This window comes from Taudactylus pleione, unplaced genomic scaffold, assembly GCF_031769625.1.
Source record: "Taudactylus pleione unplaced genomic scaffold, aTauple2 ptg000092l, whole genome shotgun sequence".
NCBI classification, from domain to species: Eukaryota; Metazoa; Chordata; class Amphibia; order Anura; family Myobatrachidae; genus Taudactylus; species Taudactylus pleione.
The window spans coordinates 1,410,668-1,434,324 of NW_028284494.1; the positions used below are offsets into that span (position 1 = coordinate 1,410,668).

Below are 23,657 nucleotides of genomic sequence, written 5' to 3' on the forward strand. Positions count from 1 at the left end.
CTAGGGTCACAAGTAAATTATTATGCTAATGTGTCAGCACAAAATATTTAGAGATAAGACATCTAATCAAGACATGGGTAAATGCATTCATTTACTATGTGCAGCTAATATGCCACCTCGGGCTACAGGCAGCTCGTCTCTCAAATGAATTCCCTGTGGGCAGCAGAGGCTGTGACTATGCGTGGCTCCCAGGGGACTTGTGTTGGCTCACAGTGGCATGCCAATGGTAACATTACGCAGCGCGGGTCCTCTTGGCCTGAAAATAGTGTGCCTCTCCCGGGGGGCTTGGCCATTGCTCCAATGCGCTTCCTGCAGTAGAGGAGGACAATTGGAGACTAGTGCCGCACCACCAGGGGAGGGGAGCCGGCCAGTGGGGGTTAGAACGCTAATTCATGATATATTACAGAGCAAAATTGGGGGAGTGACTGATTGTGGGGGGGAGAAGAGAGGGCAACAACTAGATATGAAGGTATCGTCAATGGAAGGAGGTGAGACCTTGGCAGCTGGAAAGAAAATAACTACACGCAGTGGTTCAAACTTTTTTGAATCACGGCGCCTTAGAGTATCAGGATTGTTTTCACGGCCCCTCTAAGCTTAAGTTTGTTATTGAGAAATTCTGAAAAAAATTTAGTGAAATAATTTGTGCTGTCCTGTCATCCTTAGGGTCAGTTACAGTATGTGGTGATGGACAGGTTTGCGCTTCTGTTTGTCCACATATTTACATTACATTGACCATAAATAATTTGATTTGGTGCTGGATCCCCAACCTGAGGCACCCCTGCAAGTGTCCTGAGGCACCCCAGGGTGCACGGCGCAGTTTGGGAACCAGTGAACTACAGTCTTAGGGGTAAATTTACTAAGATGGGAGTTCTATTTAAGAAGTGATGTTGCCCATAGCAACCAATCAGATTCTACTATCTAGCACCTTCTAGAAGATACCTGGAATCCGATTGGTTGCTATGCAACATCACTACTTAAATAGAACTCCCATCTTAGTAAATTTACCCTTAGAGATGTGAATTTTAAGGAAGAGTTTGGTCATTCAAAAGGCGATGGCCAATGGCAGCTGGTGACATGGGAGAGATCAGAAGGGGAGAGAGGGAAGACTGAGTTTAGTCTGTATACAGGTGGTATTTAAGGCTGATAAGATTACTAATAGGGAGCAGAAGGGGAACCAGGAGAGTGTTCTGTCACAGAGGATGATGGAGGATATGAAAGCAGAGGGTGTGGTGAACAGTGTGAAGTGACGTCATGAAGGTAGAGGAGTATAAGGAGAGAGAAAGGTCTCATTCGACACATCCACGTACGGGCTATAACAGTGGGTGTTTTCCAGATTCCCCCACCTCCAAACAAATCCAATAAGGATATGCCTAGATGAATGTGTGTCAAAATCACAGCTTTAATTCATGGTGACAGGTGCATCTTCATTTCACATTCCCTTCAAATACTACTTTGCAATCTTTCAATCAATGCTGCCCTCCTGTGGCTAAATGAAAGTATTGCTAATATCAAACAACATAATAAAATACTTCTCTTTCTCAGACAATAATTTAAGACAAATGCATTTTTTCATTGATAAAGTTGGCAGAAAATTTTAAATAGCAAAAGCAGTTACAATTCTATTGAAATGTTGCTATTATCAGCCATTACTATATTGCGTCTGATAAAATAAGTTGGGAATCATGTGTTGGAAAGCTCTAGCTACAGTACGTGGATGTAATCGCAATTGCGATTACATAGGAAACAGTTTTATCAGCGTTTCAGAATTAAGGGCCTGATTCAGCTTAGGACAGAATTGCAAAGCTGCACGCAGGCTATAGATATATGATGTATGCACACAGGCTATAAATATATGATGTATGCACGCAGGCTATAGATATATGATGTATGCACGCAGGCTATAGATATAGGATGTATGCACGCAGGCTATAGATATAGGATGTATGCACGCAGCCAGCTTTGCAATTCCGTCCTAGCAATTATTGTAATGCAGCAGGAGGCATCACGCCTCCTGTTGCATTACATATCCGAGCTGTGTTGTATAACGCAGCATCGGATAATCTGCGAGAACATCGGCCAACTACGTAATCATGAGACCAGATGAGAGAAAGAGGCTAGGAAATCTCCATCAGCCAACGGAGATCCTGGCCTCTTTCCCCCCCCCCCAACGACGGCTACGCACCTCTGTTTCGGTAAACGGGAGGCCTGCCTCCGCCCCCTACCGCCCACAAACGGCAGCAGACTGTCAATCAGTACTACGGGTCAGGTGCCTGCGCAGATTCCCAACCATCGGAAATCTGTGTTCACCAGTGCAGCTGAATCAGACTCTAAGTTTGTACATCATTATTGGGTCACATATTTTCCCTAGGCACATCAGACATCTTATCAGTAGCCTTGCTAAAGAAAACTGCAGCTGAGAAAAACAATGGCTAATAAGACCATGGGGGAAATGTATCAAAATTTCTGAAGGGTGGAGACGTGGGCCATAGTAGCCAATCTGATTCTACTTATCATTCTATAAAATAATAGGTAGAAGCCGATTGGTTGCTAGGGGTAACTTCTCCACTGCTCCTGTAATTTGGGAGTAATCTACATAAGAACACAACATGCAATTTTACATTTCACGCTCTGACCAATCAGTGTAGCCCCATTCATTCCTATGAAGAGTCTCCCCGAGTGACCTCTCATTTGTGATGGGGTTCCCGGAGAAGCATTGTTTTGTTTTTTTTTGTTTTTCTCGGGGATGCTACATGGACCGAAGCGGACGTGAACACCTATATTTTGTAAGTAATAAGTGGGTAAATTAGGGTTGTGTCAAGTTGTTTTATTTCATTAAATAATACAATTAGGTGTGTTTACTAATGTTTAATATTTTTTTACAGGGGGAGTAAAGGTGTCAGCAAGTCCTTGTTGTTACTTGATGTCCGGATATGCTGGAACCACAAGTGCCAAAATGTTCGGACAGGCTTGCTGGCACCAGTAGTCCATCTGTAAAGAACAATAATAATCAAACTTTAATTCCACTCTTACCTCTGCACCCAAAGCTAAAGGGTGCAGAAAAGAGCCCTGGCACTGGTAATTCTTGGGAGTGAGGGGCCCCATTTTTTGGAGAAGTCCCCACTTCCCTAGGGATTCCAGCCCTGGGTTGGCCAGTCGATCGCTGGCTGTTGTTATGGCAGGGGGACCCCACATTGTGTGTGTCCCTGCTAGTCATGGTTATTGAAAAATGGAGGGATCCCACGCCATTTCCCTCCCCTCTATTTTTTCAATACCAGCTTAGGCTCAGGGGCCTGGGGCTGATTAAGGATTCGGGGTAACCCCACGCTGTCTTGTTTTAAATAAGTACTGTATACTTTTAGAGCTTATTACTAAAACAAAGCTTGCACTGATCATAGTGATCTGTGAAGTGCTTTAATCCGACACAGATTGACGGCAGATAGTGTTCATTCTAGCACCCTGCACATGTCACAACTCGTGCAGTTCCTCTGTTTTGCCTGGGGTGTCGCTCTTTGCTCTGGTGCCTCTAGCACTCTCAGCTGAAGCAACAAACTGAGATACAGACCAGAGTGTGCTAGAATCACCAGAGCAACGAGCAACACCCCAGGCAGGAAAGAGGAACTGCACGGGTTGTGACAGATGTAGGGTGCTAGAATGAACACTAGGCAGATTGTCGTCGGTTTTGCAGTGTTACAGGGGGTTGAAAACCGATGGGTATCGACAGCAGATGAAAAATGACAGCTCCAACCAATGCGTAGTAAATACTGTTTTTTTTAGACAGCAATCCGCCATCCATTTCAATTTAACAGTAAATCTGACCCTTAGTAAATTTACTCCCAGATCTCCTCCAATACTGTCAATGAAGCTTCCAAATGTACATCAGTAGAGAGACTCATTTTTAACCACACTTTGCCGATATAAAACAAGACATAGGTTATCCCACAACAGAGATAATAACTGATTCCTTCTAACTATGATGCTCTCCATAACTGCCCGTAGCTTTTGGTGGCATATGTCTGGGGGTGGGCTGCTTCTACTGTAATCTGAGCAACAGACTTCAGGGACAAAAAGAGAACATTATATTTATGTGGTGCACTCAGGATCAAAATAATTTTTTTGTTAAAATTAAAAATGTTGAATCTTCGTTAAAATCACGAGTAAATGTCAATATTTCCCATCAAAGTACTTCCATCATTCTGATAACTCCACAGCTAGGGGTTATTAATAAAGGTGGTTTGAAAAAGAAAAATATCCTAATTACACAGACCCGTGACTACAGCACATAACGGGTACAATGGAAGACATGTTCATTTGACAGCGGCAACAAATATCTCTTTGTATAAACAGACTGATCCATACAAGTGCAGATCATGAATTGATTAGATCACTGGTTCTCAAAATCGGTCCTCAGGACCCCACACAGGTCACTTTTTCCAGGTCACCCCAGCAGGTGCACAGGTGTATTCATTACTCACTGACACATTTTAAAAGATCCACAGGTGGAAATAATTATTTCACTTGTGTTTGCTGTGAGGAGACCTGGAAAACATGAACTGTTTGGGGTCGTGAGGACTGAGTTTGAGAACCTGTGGATTAGATAATTAGATGTGGTGAACCATCAGGCCAGGATCAGAACAATATACCTAAAAGTATAATAAACAATGGCATAGAGGGAAATGTATCAAACCTTTGAAAGATTGGTTGCTATGTGAGACTTCTCCACTTGTCCAATCAGCTTCGAGCTAGCATTTATCAAGTACATTCTATAAAATGATAGGTAGAAGCTATGATCACACGGCTCCTGTACGCAGACAGTTAGTCGCTGAAGAAGACAAAGGCAAAGTAAAGAATTAGAGGAAAGAGGGCGTTTAGCATAATACCTTGTACACACATTGGGCATGATTCAAGGCTGGACTCTAGGCCAGTGGTTCTCAAACTCGGTCCTCAGGACCCCACACAGGTCATGTTTTCTAGGTCACCCAGCAGCTGCACAGGTGTAGTCATTACTCACCGACACATTTTAATTGATCCACAAGTGGAGCTAATTATTTCACTTGTGATTCTGTGAGGAGACCTGGAAAACATGCACTGTTTGGGGTTCTGAGGACCGAGTTTGAGAACCTATGCTCTAAGCCAGTGATTCCCAACCTCGGTCCTCAAGGCACACTAACAGTCCTGGTTTTAGTGATATCCATGATTGTGCACAGATGGTTAAATCAAAATAACTGAGGCACTAATTAAGTCACTTGTGCTCAACTATGGCTATCCCTAAAACCTGGACTGTAAGTGTGCCTTGAGGACCGTGGTTGGGAACCCCTGCTCTAGGCGGATGTTTGCGCAGATGGCCCGTGTTTTATGTACTGCGCATGCGTCGCAATGGTTTACTGATGACGGTCATAGTGAGTATCTGGAAGCAAAGAGACCGTGCGCTTTTGTGGGAAGTAACAGGGGGTGGCTAGTCAAACGTTGCCGTGTCACATGCATTTTGTGGGAGTGTTGCAGCCAGTGGCTGCATCATTGTACGCAGTTTCACTGGCCTCTGTGGCTCACTTCCCACGGACATTCTGAGCAGTTATAGGGTTGCTCAGAAGTTCGATGGTGCGTGTTGTACGCAAGCGGCGGATTATAGACGCAGCCAATGGGCGTCTCTGTACAAATTACAGCAACTGCGGCATTAGCATAACTTCTCATTACTGCTGTGTGCAAAGACGCAGTCATGGCGGGATTAGCGTACGCCTCTGATCGGGGTCACATGCTCTGAATAAAGTATTAGAAGGAATTAGTTAAGCACTGGAATTTTATGTCCTTCACTATAACCCATAACGTGGGAGTTATCAGGCAGCTGATTAATGATAGAAACACTTTGATGGAAAATACTGAAGGGGGAGAATATATATTTGTTTTTGCTCTTCAATAAAACACAAGTTTAAATTTAAACACATTTTGATCCTGAGTTCACCACATGAATCTAACTTGCTTGATGTCCTCTATCTGTAAGGTGCGTATACACAACAATTTTTCGAACGATTTAACTATAACGACTTCGTTATCGTTAAATCGTTTATAAAATAGTTTATTTTTTAAGGTGAACGATTATCGTTCATGTCCGTTCCCGTTTGTAGTTCATTCTGACTGACCAACTAAATGATTTTCTTTAAGGGAAGTTACAAAAATTGATTGTAGTTCAAAAAATCGTTCATTACACTTTAAATAATCGTTCAGAAAATCGTTACGTGTGTATGCACCTTTATGATTAAGGTCTTATTAGACCAGAGCAGTGTTTCCCAAACTCATTCCTCAGGGAGTACTAGCAGTGTATGTTTTCCAGGTCTCCTCACAGAATCAAACGTAAAATAATTTGCTCCACCTGTGGATCTTTTAATATGCGTCAGTAATAAATACACCTGTGTACTTGTTAGGAAAAATGGAAACCAAGCACTGTAAAGCTGCATACACATACAACGATTTTGTTAACAACGATTTTATGAACGATTTTCTGTCCTATTATCTGTGAGATTTTTTTAAGGTGTAATGAATGATTTTTTGAACTACAAACGATTTTTGTAACTTCCCTTAATGAAAATCATTCAGTTGGTCAGTCAGAATGAACTCCAAACGGGACCGCGCATGAACGATAATCGTTCATCGTTATAACTCTGAAACGGAACGTTTTTTCAATGATTGAACGATAACGACATCGTTATAGTTAAATCGTTCAAAAAATCGTTACGTGTGTAAGTACCTTTAGGAATGAGTTTGGGAAACACGTATACTAGGAGAAAAACAGAAACATTTCACCTACATTGCGCCTACCCCAGACTCTTCCACCTGCAGGGAGCGGAGTGTGGTCATTCACCCATTTGTGTCCTGGGTGGATCATCTAAACAAAAAGTTTCCAATCTTTCTTGAATCGTGTCGCCCTAAAACAGGCCTGGCCAACCTGTGGCTCTCCAGCTGTTGTGAAACTACAAGTCCTAGCATGTCCTGCCACAGTTTTGCTACTAGGGAATGCTGGAAAGACATAGGTTAGCCAGGCCAGTATCTGAATTTTTTTCACGGCACCCCTAGGCCAAAAGTTTATTTGGAAATTTAGCAAAGATTATTAAATGAATTACATTGTACTTACCTGTCACCCAGTTCTGTGGTGGTGGACAAGGTTGCGCTTCTGTTTGTCCACATATTTTATGATTGGCAAAAAAACAGTGCTGGTTGCTGCCACTCACAATGACCATAAATTTGATTTGGTCCTGGACCACCAACCTGTGGTAACCCTGCAGGTGCCCCACCGATGTAAACTGCTGCAACACGTTGCTTTGTATTATATAGTGGGACCAGTTTAGCAACTGGTAATGGTATTATTATTTTTGAGCAATGCAATATGTAGCTAAGAGTTTATTCAGGGGGTACAGCAGCTATAGGATCTGGTGTTGATGGGTGCCCAGCAACGCTTGTCCAACTGGTACAGGGACCCCCCCATTTTACTGTTATACACATGCATGGGGCGAGCGCATGGTCTGTGATCCAAGAGCAGAGGCCTCTGAAAGGAATGGATACATATTGCATCTCACCAACTTGTACCCTGATATCTCATTTACTATCCACGTGGACATACATTGGGAATAGTAACCTTGTGGTGAGTGAGCCACTTTGCCCGAAGTGTAGCGAGCATTCAAGCTTCTACTGTTGATGGCCAGATGCTACATTTGGGAGAAGATAACAGCCCTTGAAGGGCATGGGACTGCACTTCTGCCCTCACTCAACGTCACATCCAGGTACATTAACTGAAGGGGATCTATACACAACCATTACAATAGAGCACAGTACAGAATTGCAGTGGCATCTAGTGGTGAGACACAAAGCCTTAAATACTAAAGGTGCGTACAACACTGTGCGATCAGGAAAGACAGTACGATTACGACATTGTAATCGTACCGTCGTTCCTGATCCCCTGCAGTGCCTACACTGAACGCTCAGTCGTTCAGTGGAGGCACACTCCATCATTCCTGAACATGGGCAATCTGTCGTTATCGGCGATGGACAATGTCGGAAACGGCCAGCGGACGCGCGCATCGCTGGTAGTTTCCTACATTTTGGTGCACGATTTGTGCACGATTACTGAGTGATTGCACGATTACGATGTCGTAAACGTGCAATTGCTCAGTAATATCGCCCAGTGAGTACGCACCTTAAGAGTAAGATGTATCAAACCTTCCAGAGAGATAAAGTGGAGAAGTTGCCCATAGCAACCGAACAGCTTCTGTCATTTTACAGACTGTGCTAGTTTAGCGATCGGCAGAAGCTGATTGGTTGCTATGGACAAATTCTCCATTTTCTCTCTGGAAAGTTGAATACATCTCCACTTAAGTGTAAGCATGTGATCTGCATTTACCATTGAACAGCAGCAATGTTGGTTTTCGTTGGGGGTCCAGAATTTAATTTGCTGTATGTTTGTTTGGGGCTCTTCTATAATAAGAACGGGAACTATATATCTTATTTGGACAAGAGTCTCATCTGTCAGGACTTTGGGCTCTATTTATTATTATTTTGTTTTCACACCCTTTTCACATTAGTAAGTTTACGTGAAACTAAAATAAAGGCAATTTAAGTAGGATTCGTAAAATTTTACTACACACCCTAATTATCACATAATGTTTAGTAAGCAGATCGCATTTCCCATACTTATAATGGAAAATGTCATCTGGCCAGATTTACTAAAAATAAAATGTAAAAAAAATACCGGGGGAAGCCCTGTGATAATAACGCCACCTGACCCCGGTGAGCTGCCGCATAGAGCAGCTGAGCGGTGTCATAGTGTAGGACCAGGGAGACCAAATAACCAGAGCCTCAAAGGATATCACTGGAGCACTGATTACCGGAGGGAAGTGAAAGCTAAGCGGGGGCAGGGTTGCCTTAGCCGGCGGCGGAGCATATCACATTCTCACTATATTTTTTCTGTGAAAGAGAAGTGTGCAGACGGGATTCGCAAACTCTGACCCTGCAAGGGATTTTTGATAAATTCCTGTGATATTTCCTAAATTTGCAGAAATATCCCACTACAATCGCATTTTAACTGTGTATTGTAGTAAATTGACCCAATTAGGTGAAAATTGCAAGTAGCGAGTTAGTTTCTTTAAACTCGCACACTTCGCCGCGAAGCGCGCTCCCGAGAATTCTCCAATCCAATTAAAAATCGCTATTCGCACTACTCGCAGCGGAGGGGTGCGAATTGACTTCCAAATGAGATTTGTGAGAAATGCATGAAGAAGTGGAGGGAAGATCATCCTGGACCCCCCAAAATGGATAATTTTGTTAGCAGGACCATATAGAAGGCTGTTTGTGGCCATTAGGAAGTTATTGTAGGTTTTGAAATGGTGTCAAATGGCTGATTTGTGCTTTTTTTTTTTTTTTTTTTTTTAAATGCAAGAAAATGATAAAAAAAACTAAATTTGAAACGAAAAATGCAAAACAAAATAGGAAAAAGGGTGATTTTGGGGTACTTTGAGGGCGCCTTGAAAAATGGAAAAAAAAAATTATAAAAACAATTATTTTTCAACAAAAAATTATTGTAATTAAATTTGAGGTGCCTAAACGAAAAAGTTGATTTTGGGGTAATTTGAGGCCATTTTTGTTTTTACCTTAAAAAATTACATGTAAAAATTATTGGACTAATCAAGCTAATTAGAAACTTCCAATTGCCTAATTGGTCATTGGGGGGGGGGGGGGGGGCAAGGGGTTCAGCGCAGCCTCCCCACATTTTAACCTTAAAATAAAGATTTTCCTTTCCATCTCTCACCCTCAGGGAGGTGCGAGTGGAAACTTGCGAATTCAGTCTGACCGTTCAGTGCGAGTTGCTAGTTGGATAGCAAAATGAATTCGCTATGCGAATTCGAAGTAAAAATCGCAACTCGCACCTAATAGGATTGACCCCTTTGTGTGTTATCACAGTGTGTTGCTAATATTAGTAGCTACAGTATGTAAACAATAATAATAATAAATACATGCATAGAGTGACTGTAGAAGCAGTGTGTAACGCAAGCAGCAGATGCATACGGCTGGGGACTGCTGATTACCTGTCCATGTTCTCTGCTCGGGGATGACATAGTATTTATTTCCAAACTGATCAGTGCCTACATGGTGCTTCACCTTCCCCAGTGCCCTCTGCAGAAAGGAGAGTACCCTGCTCATGCCGTCTGGGTTGCTGCTATTTCCTATGCGGCTAAAGGACCTATGTGACGTAGCCACCACGTGAACCATGCCGTCTGTGTGTACTGAGCGGGATACAGTGAGCAGGGAGAAAGACAAGCAGAGTTACACAATGATCTCCGGTCTGCACACTCTGGGAGACTCCCCTCCAGCAGCTTCCTCCCTCTCCCCAGACGTCACTAACACTAGGCGAGAAATAGTTTGATATAAGCTGTCCATGCCCTTATCCAGGAAATAGGAGCAGCGGCCATTTTATCGAAGGCCTCTGCTTTGAAGTGGCCTGTAGAAATGGTCCGTGCAAACATGGCGGCCTGCAAAGTTTCATCTACAGTAGCCCTTTAAACAGAAAGAAATCCCCATCTTGCATTCAATTACTTCCAAAAGCCTATACATAAGCTCCACCCTGTGGGTTTACATCCATGACTGTGTAATCATTAGAGTTGCCAGCATTTTCAATACAGTCTTTATGTTTGTGATATCATGTCTGTGGGGAAAGCCATGCTGTCACATTTTTGGTAAAACTCCTGGGTGTATTCTTGATTTGTTCTTATTTTTGCATTTTAAAGCAAATATTTTACTTTCATGCTGGTGCTCCCACAGTATTGAAAAGAAAAACTGGGACAACCCATGTGACTGTGACCTGATGTTTTCCAATATCATAAGATCATACTTCCTTTGGGTCCTTGGTACAGTGGAACAGATATATGAACCTATTCCAACTGGTTAATTTAAGTGCATGGGTAGCTAGAATTATAAAACAATATTAATAATTTTAATGGTTTTGGGTGCAAAAAAAAGGACTGTTTTGGAAAAACTCAGACATGTGAGCTATATATTAGGATATTTTTAATCGTAACTAAAAATGTAGTTTTAGATGCACTTAGGTGAGATAGAATAATGTTCCCGATTTATTTCTCGGAGAGTCCGCCGATGAGATTGCGGTGGGAATGGACATTGAATATCAAAATATCAGGAATATTGATATTCAGGGCCTGAGCTTGGACGATTCTCAATCGATGTAGCCAGTGTGATATATAGTCGGGAAATAATTGCCCTGTTTTCACTGCTTGCACTGTCAGAGAAGTATTCTGCTGCATTCCGTCAAAGAGGGTACAAAAAAAAAACAAGATTGATTGTCCACAAAGCTAATTAATTGTGCCATATAGATTCACAAGTAATGATCCCATGTTGATCAAACAGATCAATATGAGCTTTCCGACCATCCATCCCTAGTTTAATGTCCCCTCGATTTTCATGCAATATTCACATTCAATGTTATTATGGCCCTCTTTCACGAGGGAGTGACTTTTATAACACCAAACACGTTCCATCCCAGCAGGAGAGAGTTGGGACCGTAACTTGGGTGGTGCGACCTGTGCCATGGCACAGGGCACCGCAGGGCAGGGGGCGCTGTTTGGGCCTGTCAATTTCCTGTTTATTATCATTCTCACTTGCAGCTTCCTCTTCTTTTATCCCCAGCATCTCCTGGTCTCCCCTATCTCTTCCCCGGCCCTTCCCCATGAGGCCATGGCCCTTTTTCGGGTGCACTTATGTCTCTATTTGTAAAATGGAGGATGGGGGTGAGGCGCCAATTCTCTTTTTGGCACAGGGCACTAAAAAGTCTAGTTACCGCTCTGGAGAGAGTATTCTACTCTGACTGATAGATTCATCTGGGAACCTGCTGTATGGACAGCAGAAGTAAGCAGAATTTTTAAAATGTATTTATTGTTTTCACTTAATTGAACTCAAAACTAATTTTTGTTTTGTACGGGCGGGTAGAATTAAAAAAAAAAAACACTTCCAGCTTGCAGGACAGCTGATAATGTATGGTCCTTCTTGTAACGCACAGATGGGGGCTTATTATATGATGTGTGATTTGTCAAAATTACGATTTTCAGCCATATTTGGCATTTTAAAAAAAGTTTGGAAATTAATATATTTTCCAATACATAATGCCACACTCCCAGCCAGTGCAGGAGGAGGGAGATTTTATACCCTGTGTTGGTCCCGAACACGTGACGTCTTGTTGTCACACTGAGGGGGCTTATAACAATGCAGTAGCACTACAGGATACGGCACCCTGCAATCCAAATGCAGGGTGCTGTGGGGCAGCGACGGTGCAGCCCCCAGAGACCTGGGCAATGCCTCAGCTTGCACACCTCTAGTTACTGGGGGGTTATCCTAGCAGTCTACTTCTCCAGTAGGCTTGGAGCTCCCACCACATTTTGCTAGGTAGCAATTCTCCCATAGATGTATAAGGGAACAAGCGAGTAGTGATAAGAAGGTGAAGCATTGTTGAAGGTCAGGCATAGATGCCTACCCTCCCGATTCCTGCGGGAGACTCCCGGTTTAATGTAGAGTCTCCCGCTACCCCGGAAAATTGAATAAAACCCCCGGATTCCCAATTTCCCTGTCGGAAATCCGGACTGCGCAAGGTGAAGGGGGCAGTGTCTGGATGTGTCCACGGGACTACATCTCCCATCAACCCCCAAGGCTGCGTCTGTCGATCTCACCCTACAGGCAGCAGTTCTGCCCGGACAGCTCCTCCCCAGCAGTTCTGTCTGGGCGCCTCCTCCCCCAGTCACAAAGCAGTGGCAGCCATAGAATGGGTGCAGGCAGCCGGGTACTCCCAGCAAGTTCTGCAGCACCAGTCAATCCCCTCTCTTCCTCCACTCACGGCGGATGACTCTCCACTTGGTTGGGATGGCCGCTGCCTACTGCCATCTGCAATCTCCCTGAAACTGTTTTTTAAAAGTAGGCAAGTATGAGGTAAGGACTAGGGCCATGACTAGGGCCATAACTAGGGGGTGCGTGCACTGCTGGCAGCCTTAGGGAGGACCCCGCAGACGAGAACATCGCAAGACTTCGCCGGAGTGGTAAGTATTGATGAATACCAGTGGTAAATTAGTTTTTATCACTGCGATACTAAACGAAATATGCCACTGGTATTAAGCTTTATTGATAAATGGGCACTGAGTGCTGTGTTTCATGACAAAAATTTTGTTTTTGTGATTTCTAGCAGGAATTTTACTGTTGAGCAAATTACTCTTATCAAGCGCCCATGACTTACAAGCTGTGGACTATTTTTTGGTTATCACCATAAACAGACCCGGGGCTAATTGTAATAGCCTGCGACCCTGCGCTGCTGAAGGAATACATGCAAGTATGCCCATCTTTTTAAAACATCAAGCATGTTAAAGGATAAACCAGCTTGGTATAGCCTTTCACATGCTTGCTGCTTCAAAAATATGGGCATACTCGCATGTATTCCCGCAGCAGCGCAGGCTCGCAGGATATTACATTTAGCCCCCTATGTTAAAATAGCAGGAACTTCTATATATCATTCTGAAATTTTTTTTTTAAATGGAGTACATTTTTCTTGATTTTCATAAAAAATATAACAAAAATACAATCAAATAAAATTAGAATAAAACATGAAAAAATATTGAACAGAAAAACAGTATATATTGTGAAGACGTGTATATATAAAGTCAAGATACATTGCAGAGCATAGACATATATTCTGGGTACAAAACAAATTTAGAGAACTCAGAAAAAGTAATGATAAATAAAATATACAGTATATAAATTTACTATAAATCTATCAGACAAAAAATAGAGCAGAAACCCCAGCAAATAAACATGCAGATATAGAAGTTCTAGGACATAATATTGTATGAGTTTACAACCGCCACTTATATTAAATATATTACTGTAGATTTATTATATAATCGTATACGGGATATGAAAATATGAACAAAAGAGGACCCAGGTGTCTTAACCGTTGACCCAAGCTGGTGCTCATAATGTGGGGGCATCAGACTGTTCACCCAACACCCTAGTATACCTGGATTGCAGCCACCTTTGTCAAATATGGTAAAATTTTGATTCAGCCATCCGGGCAATATAGAGGTAACGTTCATTAAACACCATGATATTGACTAGGGAAACCCATACGTGAAACTCAGGACCCATAATATACATCCATGCTAACCTTGGCCAAGGAGCACAAATTAAGAACATATTGTCTAGTGTACCGGTCAAAGGCATCTTCGGCTAAAGCATGCAAACTGGGCGGTGCTAAAACCACCCGGCCCCAAAATCTCTGTACTTGTGGCCAAAAGGTTTCCTGAGTAAACCCACATTTGGGACATACAACATCAGCTCAACACCCAAATTTAAGAAGATACTCAGGGCTGTGTGTAATATGAATAGTTGGCTCTGTTGGTATCTAATAGATGCTGTGGATTCCCATGGGCTTCCCAAAGACCAGAAATCATTGGACCAACATCCTCCTCCCATTTTAGTTTAAGGCATGGTAGGTCTGAAGAGTGGTGAACCAACATTATACTGTATATGAATATAGAGAGGACATAGTTATTTTAGAACTAACAGAAGTGAATAATAATGTAAGTGGGAGTCTTGTATATTGGGAGATGCCCCTGAAAATTGTGCTGTTATTGCATGCCTAAGCTGTAGATAATCATAAAATAGTGTGGGGGCAGTTGATATTCACTATGTAACTGGGTAAATGATTTCAACACATTTCCCTTATATAAATGTCCCAATGAGATCACACCTCTACTGCCCCAGAGTACTCTAGTCTGAAGGGAGGATAGTTCTGACAATGACCATTGTCAATGAGCATTCCATAAAGGAGTGTCTGGGTTAGTTTACACAAAGCCTAGGAGCTTATGAACAGCTGCCAAAATTTTAACAACCTGCATGATCAACTGGGGACCTGAACGATATTCCCTTCTAGCAAGCAGAGCTGTAAGGGTGTGCGTCCTGGCCACTAAGAGAATGTGAAGATCACTAATGGTATTGTATTAAATATGAGCCCGACGGTCCACCCAGACCAGAGAGGAGACCAGGCCTTCCACTTTACAGAATAATGACACTGGCTGATAAATAGGTTAGTGGTGGAAAATATAAGGAGTTTAGGTTGGACCACCAACTTAACCAGGTTAACTCTACTAGTAAGAGTAATAGGCAATTTACTCCAGGAACAGGTTCTGGCTTTCAAATAGGCAATTTGTGATTGGACATTCAGGGCAGTGTAATCCGATGAGGAATTGTTAATCCAAATCCTTAAATATTTGAATTTGTCCACCCAGTGGAGGGTGAGGGATATCAATGGATAATCAGGGCAGGACCCACGAATAGGAAGAGTATGTGGCTTCTCCCAATTTGCTGAAAGGCCAGAAAAAGTAGCAAACTTAAAGGCCCCCACACACGGAGCGGGAATCAGTATTATTTACCGCCGGCTAACCTTTCTCCCCCCATAACCCTAACCCTCCCTTAGGGGTGCCTAACCCTAACCTCCCCCCCAAGTGCTTAACCCTAACCCACCTCTAAGTGCCTAAATCTAACCCCCCCTTCCCTGCAGCCTAACCCTACGTCTCCCGAGGCGTGCCTAACCCTAACCTCCCCCCGGGGGTGTATAATCCTAACCTTCCCTAGCCTAACCCCAACCCTCCTGGGGGGTGCCTAACCCTAAGGCCCCCCCAGGAGCCCATAACCTAAACCTCCCCATCACGGCTGTCTGTGCCCGGTTTACCTTCGATCGGGATGCCGGGCATCGAGCTCCCGGTGTAGGTAAAGTGACAGGCGTCGGGATTTCGATGCCTGTCATTAGACCCCTGCCGGGATTAGACAGTCGGGATGCTGACGGTCAGCATTCAGACCGTCGGCATCCCGACTGCATACCCACGGAGCGATATAGCGGCCGATCCGACGGTTTTGAACGATATCGCCGCTATATTATTCCGTGTGTGGGCATGATATTGCCCGCTGCGCGCTCCAGTGGGGTCGTCCGTTGCTCCTCCAGATCTTTCTGCATGTTCAATTGATCTGGGGGATCGACGAACTATCCCATGCAGCGCTATGCGGGTGGGGGAGGGGGGTGCCGGCTTATCGGGTGGTCGGCCACCGGATCGCTCCGCGTGTGGGGACCGCCCGATATGTTGGCCGTCGCATAGCAAGGTGCATATCGCACAGTGAACGGGGCCCTCAAGGCCCCCCACACATTGAGCGATATAGCGGTCGATCAGACTGTTTTGAACGATATCGCCGCTACATCGTTCCGTGTGTGGGCATGATATCATCCGCTGCGCACTCCCATGGGGTCGTCCGTCGCTCCTCCAGATCTTTCTGCATGTTCAATTGATATGGGGGATCAATGAACGATCCCATGCAGGTGGGGAAGGGAGGTGCTGGCATAGCGTGTGGTCGGCCACCAGATCGCTCTGTGTGTGGGGCCGCCCGATTAGTTGGGCGTCGCATCACAAGGTGCATTTTGCACCGAGTATGGGGCCCTTTAGAGTTAGACATCAACTGAAGGACATGGATATGGGATAGTCAGATAAAAAAAGAGTAGGAGGTCATCTACATATAGTGCCACCTTATCCAATCTGTCCCGTAACCTAAGTCCCCCAACTCCTGGGTGTCCTGGTGAGAGACAGGCCAACGGTTCAATAGCTAGTGCAAATAAAACTGGAGACAGAGGACCCCCCTTGCCTCGTGCCCATAGTCAGGGCAAAGGGAAGGGATATGTAGCCATTAATAGATACTCTGGCACTCGGGGCCTGATTCAGAGCCGCTCGTAAGCGGCCACTCGTTCGCTCCGAGCGATGTTCGCACATCTGCGCATGCGTAGGGGTCGTAATGCGCATGTGCCAACCAGTCAGTGCGGTCGGAAATCGTGTGTTCGCAAAATAGCGAGTGCCTGCTAATTTGAGTGACAGGATGAGGCGTTTGTGGGTGGTAACAGGGGAAGGTGCTTGAAAACGGGGAGTGGAGATCCGAACGCAGGCATGCCAAACTGTCAAAACAGGCGTTTTAAGGGTGTGCATATTTAACAAAGCAGCGTCATCGGTCACGTCACTTGGTTGTCTCTTAGCCTGAACTGTTCACATGATTGCGGTAGGAAAATCCAACCACAAGCACTGCGAGCAGTTCAGACGCCTTTCGATGTACTCGATTAATCTAATAAATAGCGGAGATGACGTATGATGCGAATGGCCAGGGGGCGTCTTTACAAAATAGCGAGCGCATATTTCGTTCGCTCGTTCAGACATAGAGGCGTCAACAGACCGCAAAGAGCGAGCGCTCTATTAAAATATCCGGCCCCTTTTTCTGAACGAGCGAGCGCAAATAGCGTCCGGCTCTGAATCAGGCCCTCTGTGCATTATGTAATAACTGCACCCATTTTAAAAAAACTGGGCCTATCCCAAAACTTTTCATGACCTCCCACAGAAAGGGACACTCCAGAGAGTCGAATTCCTTAGCTGCGTCCAAGGAAATAATAACTGAGGAGGACTCCTTCCCGTGGGAGGCCTGAATGTGAGTGAAGAGACGTCTGATTTTGATATACACTGCAGTGGATTGCCCAGGCATAAAGCCAGTCTGGTCTGGGTAGACAATAGTAGTTATCACCTTATTCAACCAAAGGAACAACATTTTTGCAAGTATTATATAGGGCGATAGGAATCTGGTAGCTTAGGATCCTTCCCAGGTTTAGGCTATTATCAATGCTTTTGACATAGAAAAAGGTAATGAACCTTCTACAAATAAATTGAGAGACGAAGATTAAAGAATGCATTTTATAAAGCTCCAAGGGGATACCATCCAGGCTACATCCATATCCTCTTCCGTAAAAAAAATCTGCACCCTCCGATGACAGAGAAGGAAGGCCAACAGCAACAACACAAGGTTGTAAGCTTGAGAGCAGGGCCTTCCTACCTATATATCTGTCTGTTATTACCCAATTTTGTTCCAATTGTAAAGCGCAACGGAATATGCTGCGCTATATAAGGAACTGTTAATAAATAAATAAGGTACCAGTTCGGCATGGCCACATGACAGTCTCGAGGAATACACAGACTTAAATAGTACAAGAACACATCAGCTATATCAGGGGTAGCGGACACCACAGAACCACTGCCATCACTAAGTTTAGCTGCTATATTTGAAGCACGATCAACATTAATCAAACGGGCCAAGAAGCTCCCTGTCTGTCAGCATAAGTACAATGGGAGTGCGATGCAAGCAACAGTCTACGACTAGCTTTATCTTGCAAATGCGCAGTCCAAGCAGCTCGGGAGGTCAGCAATAAAAGTATAGTGGACTCAAGTCTGTAGCCTAAATAGGCCAGTCGAGTTAAGTACATTGTTAAAGTCCCCCAGGCATATCACGGGAGTGGTAGGGGAATACGCTACAAAACCTGCAGCCTTTTTGAGCACCTCATATGAAAAGAGAGGAGGAATGTGCAACGCTAAAATAAACATGGGACTAGCATTTATCTTTCATTCAAGGAAAATATACTGTCTCCCTGGATCAGTTGATATACAGCAGTTAAGGCAAAGGGGACCATCTTTTTAATCAGCACCAAAACTCTCCTGGAAGCAGCCGTGTGATAGGCATGATGCCCAGCGCACCCACAGCCTCCTAAGGGAAAGAAGTTTGCTTCCACCAAATGTGTCTCGGTATGGCACACAATATCAGAGTCATACTGTCTCAGGCGCTTGAGTACTAAGGAACATTTGAGCTTATTGTTTACCCCTATAAGGTTCCAAGTGAGTAACTTGGTCATAATACAGAGTAGATAATGGTAACCACAATGGCACTCTTTAAGCAATCACCCCTAAGTATCCGTTGAGTGAAAAATCTTCAGTAGAACATTTTATATCCACACTTGTACTGTAATCTGCAAGCACTTAATAGTAGATAAAAAGAAAAGAAAAGAAAAAAAGCAAATATAAGAAACAAAAAAATACAGTGTAAAAGCAACCCAAATCCCAACCTCCCTGTATACCACCCCGAACCTTTGGCATACCTGGTACCTTAACAATAAACTCAAAGTTACTATAGCTAAACTAACTAAACTAAGCCCTATTGTGTAGGAGAGGCAATGAATATCCACACAAGTAGGGGGATACTATAGGGAGCCAAGCAACTGAGAAAGCAGCATATCAACGATGTACCTGCTGTATCACAATGCACCACCCACACAACATATAGCTCAAATATCAACAGCGTATAACATAAAAAGTAAATGGTAAAATTGTAGCAAGAGGACACAAATTGCTTAAGCATTTACCATTACAGCAATATATGTCTATCCCGCATTGAAAGTATAAAAAAACAAAAAAACAGTAACAGGCGTATAGACACAGCAACATGTATTATATTATAGTTATGTGTCTGAAGAGGTAAAACAAGAAACTATATAAACAGAAGGAATACTCAGACCGCAGCCAATTGTGCTGTACTCAGGGGCATGCAAGTCCAGCTAAGCAGCAGTCTCACGGGCCATCACGAAAAACTTTGTTGGCCCATCCACCTCAACCTGTAGCTTGCATGGGAAAAGCATAGTGTGTAGACCAGGTTCAGCTCCCGGAGTTGATGCCTATTTGGCAAGAACAGCCCTATATTCCTGTACATTCACAGCGAAATCGGGAAACGCAGATATCCAGACTCCATTCCGGTCAAACTGTCCTTTAGTATGGACCAATGGCCTGATTCAGCAAGGAACGCACGGATGCAGACGTGTGCACCCGGCAGCTGCGAGAATATGCTAATGAATGCATACGCAGCACAAAGACGCAGACGCCAAGCACTACATAATGCCGCCCCCTTTACCGTCCGCTAACGTCCGTACTGATGTGCTAGGCTGAGAAAACATCGGGAACATTGAGTAACATCGGAGCAGCATGCTGACTAAAGGTAGACCTCACCCTGCCGCTGGAGTTAAGAGACTTCCTGCACGCAGAGGGCCGCCAGGCTACGTCCGTCATCTCAGTGGCTAATATCTGCACGCCCCTTTAACAGGGGTGCAAACGCACACTCGAGCGCCTGCGTTCGGCCGACCATTTCCCGTATCCACCCACAACGGCACTTCCTGTCAATCACTTTTCCCTGGATCTCGTATACACTGCGCTCGCTTTTGTGGACGCAGTGAGCGGTTTGCGCCCTGCGACCCAGATGCATGTGCAGACTGCAAACATTGGCCGATTACGTGTGTCTGCATCCGTGCATTCCTTGCCGAATCAGGCCCCAAGTGAAGCGCTGAGTCTCTATCCTGGCAGTGCAGGAACTTAGCTATATAAGTATGTGGTGGAGCCCCAGGTGGTAAAGCCCTGATAGGGATACGATGCGCACATTCCACTGCGAATTGAGATGTAACAAAATCACGTCCATAGATAGCGATTAGCCATGTCCCCAGGAATGTTTCCTTCTTTCTTCTCTTGCAGACCCACAAACGAACACTATTGCATCTAAGTCGGCCCTCCATGTCCGAAATTTTATTCTGCTTCGTAAACATCTGGGCGACCACCAGTGAGATTTTAATGGTGCATGTGAGCCCTCTAAAGTAGATATCCTAGTTTCAGACTCCCCCCACGCGCTCTCAGACTTTTTGGAGATCTTGTACAAAGACAAAGAGAAAAAAAGTAGAGCTAGTCACTGGGGCACTAGGTATATTAATAACATATAACTTTTAATATTTATCAATAAAATAATAGGGCACCATACATCCTATCCACAGGATACAGATGATATAATAATAATCATCTGCTGTGATGTAAAACGGCGAAATATTTGGTTAAATCTCTATATCACTGGTATAGTATAGTTAAACACATATTAGGTTTTGCTGCTCGGAATGGGTATGATATACCGCCGGTTCCCGTCAGCGGCAGCCCGACAGGAGCAGAGTTAGACGCAGCGGAAGCCCGACAGTGCTGGAAATCCCGATCGTGGATAGGTAAGTATACACTAACCTAACCCCCCTAACCCTCCTTAGGGGTGCCTAACCCTAACTTCCCCCCCAAGTGCCTAACCCTAATCCCCCCTCTAAGTGCCTAACCTTAACCACCCCCTTCCCCGCTGCCTAAACCTAAGTCCCCCGGGGGGTGCCTAACCCTAAGTCCCCCCCGGGGGTGCCTAACCCTAACATACCCTCTCCCTAGCCTAACCCTAACCCTCCCGGGGGGGTGCCTAACCCTAAGTCCCCCCCAGGAGCCCTAAACCTAACCCTCCCCCCCGCGGCTGTCCGCTCACACTACATCTAGACACCCGGCATTTCACCCATGCCGGGATAAGACAGTCGGGAAGCCGGCTGCCGGTATTTAGGCAGTCGGCTTCCCGATTGCTTCCCTTGCTGCTCTACCTGTGCGTGTTAATCCCAATCAGCCTCTTTTAACCTACAGCACCTGGTATTCCCAGGAGGTCTCCCATCCAAGTACTAGCCAGGCCTATCACTGGTTAGCTGCCAAGATCAGACGAGATTGGGCAGTCATGTGATGTAAGGCTGTAGGTATAATAACAATGGGTTGCAGCAGCACCTGATCAGAGCAGTAACCATAAATGTAGGGCTATCTCAGTGGATAGTCCATTTTTTGTTTAAAATAGTGTTCAAAGAAAGTGTGGCATAAGCACACCTAATTTGTTACACGTACATTCATTAATTATGTTGTCAATACAAATTATATAATGTGTAACACAAGATAGGTGAGTGAATAATTATCAAACAAGAGCTATTCAGTTAGATTCATTGTATTGTAAAGATCAATACATTTGGTGTAGGATATAACACTAGATAGATAAAGATTCACAATGAAATGCTATTAGACTGGTCCTATAGTGTGTTCAGGATAAACACTACATAATTATATTGGATAATGTGTTCAATTTAAATGATGTAAAACATCAAATTTTAAGAAAAAATCCCAGATGGTACATCATCACACAAATTGTCACAATCAATGGTCAAGTAATAAAGAGATGATAAATAAAATAAGGTACACTGTTGTAAAAATGAATAGTGACTCAATAGATTGTGAAATCCACCAACCAAGTGTGTGTTATTTAATATACGGAATGATCATAGCTAATGATCATTAATCACAGTGATATAACATCACAGTAATATGGCATACACAGATGGTACTATAGGACAATTCTTCTCTCATTTAAAGTACATGCAGAAAAAGAAGAGTAATATTCACAATTGTGCATAACATATAGGTCTCAACTAAAATGATAGTAGGATAGATCATAATCCACTGTCCAAAATTGTGTTATCCTAGAAAAAGCTGGTCTGAATATAAGGTTCGTTAATAAGCTTAGACACTAAGGCCCTCATTCAGAGCCGTACGCTCTGAGCAGAGCGCACGCTCTGAATGAGGGCCGGCCTCCATAACTATGGAGCGTCCTCCTGGACGCTCGTATAGCTGTGGGTCACCACCCACAGCCTATACGAGCGTGCAGTTTGATGGCCGCGATGGTCTTGACCATCGCGACCATCGAAACTGCGAGCCGGAGCCTGCGGTTGAGGTTTTCAACCGCAAGGCCCGGAATGATTTTGGCTCTATCAGAGCCAAAATCACTCCCACTGACATCACTAGTGATGTCAGTGGGCCGGCTTCTGACGGGAGGCATTCCCTTAGGAACGCCCCTGTCTGGGAGGCACGCCCCCGACACGCCCACCAAAGGGGGCGTGCTGTCAATCAACATCGACAGCATGCCCCCTTTGATCAGACACAACAAGCGAAGGAAAGTCCTTCGCTCATCGCGTCTGGCGCATGCGCACGACGGAGCGGACAGCCGCTCGCGAGTGGGTCTGAATCAGGGCCTAAGGTCCCAAACCAGGTTTAAGTGTTCATACAATACCAATCCCAGAGCTGAGATAGCCAGGAGTCCGATCCGTGCACTGACTGATTCTCCTAGCAAAGATGTGTATCAAAGGACGCGCGTTTCGCCCGAATGAGGGCTTGTTCACCTCATGCATAAGGTGAACTAGCCCTCATTCAGCTCTTTAATAATAAATGGTTGGTATATTCATGAATAAAGAATTGTTCTGTGCGGAATTACCTTTCTTCTGTTGTTTTTGGAGATCTTGCCAGATTTCAGATTGTACTGTACTATTGTAATCGTATATATATCTCGACTGCAAGTGTCACTATCTAATGTAAGAGAACATCCCAGACGTGGACCCACTTTGGCACTTGTGATTGGAACTGGCTAACCTGGGATGTGGAATCTAAAGGTGTCAGAAAAGGTATTCGTAGCAGCTTAATTTTTCGATCCTTCAATACCAGTCACTCTGACAGAATGTATCAATATATTCTTGCCAGGACAGCTCTATTAGTAAATTGCATGTCCAGGTGAAGATTTTACTTCTGGGCTTCTGACCGGGCAGTTGTATGTAACGCGTCTACGCTGCCGTTGGGCTGTGCATGTGCAAGTGGGAACTATCAGAGAGGGATCCAAAATGGGCAAATCGTGGGGACTGCTCTACAGTACAATTAGAGAGGGATCACAGCAGATATCAGAGATACAGTATCTGCTGCCGATCCTTGATAATACATAAAGGGGAAGCGTAACTGATGTTTTCCACAAAACTACATTGATAAATATTTTTCTTTATACATCTCACCTATAGTCCAACAAGTTGG

The 23,657-nt window shown here is 44.2% G+C and overlaps 1 protein-coding gene and 1 pseudogene across 1 annotated transcript in view; both read right to left on the reverse strand.

The window, feature by feature from the left end:
• Positions 1-10,356, reverse strand: part of NDUFAF2 (NADH:ubiquinone oxidoreductase complex assembly factor 2) — an 85,431-nt gene extending 75,075 nt beyond the window's left edge. Inside the window, exon 1 of the mRNA XM_088469383.1 lies at positions 10,068-10,356. Within this exon, the coding sequence (XP_088325509.1) occupies positions 10,068-10,251 (184 nt within the window). The 5' untranslated portion in view covers positions 10,252-10,356. The remainder of the gene's footprint in view (positions 1-10,067) is intronic.
• Positions 10,357-21,401: 11,045 nt separating this feature from the next.
• Positions 21,402-21,519, reverse strand: LOC148526988 (5S ribosomal RNA; annotated as a pseudogene).
• Positions 21,520-23,657: the final 2,138 nt, after the last annotated feature.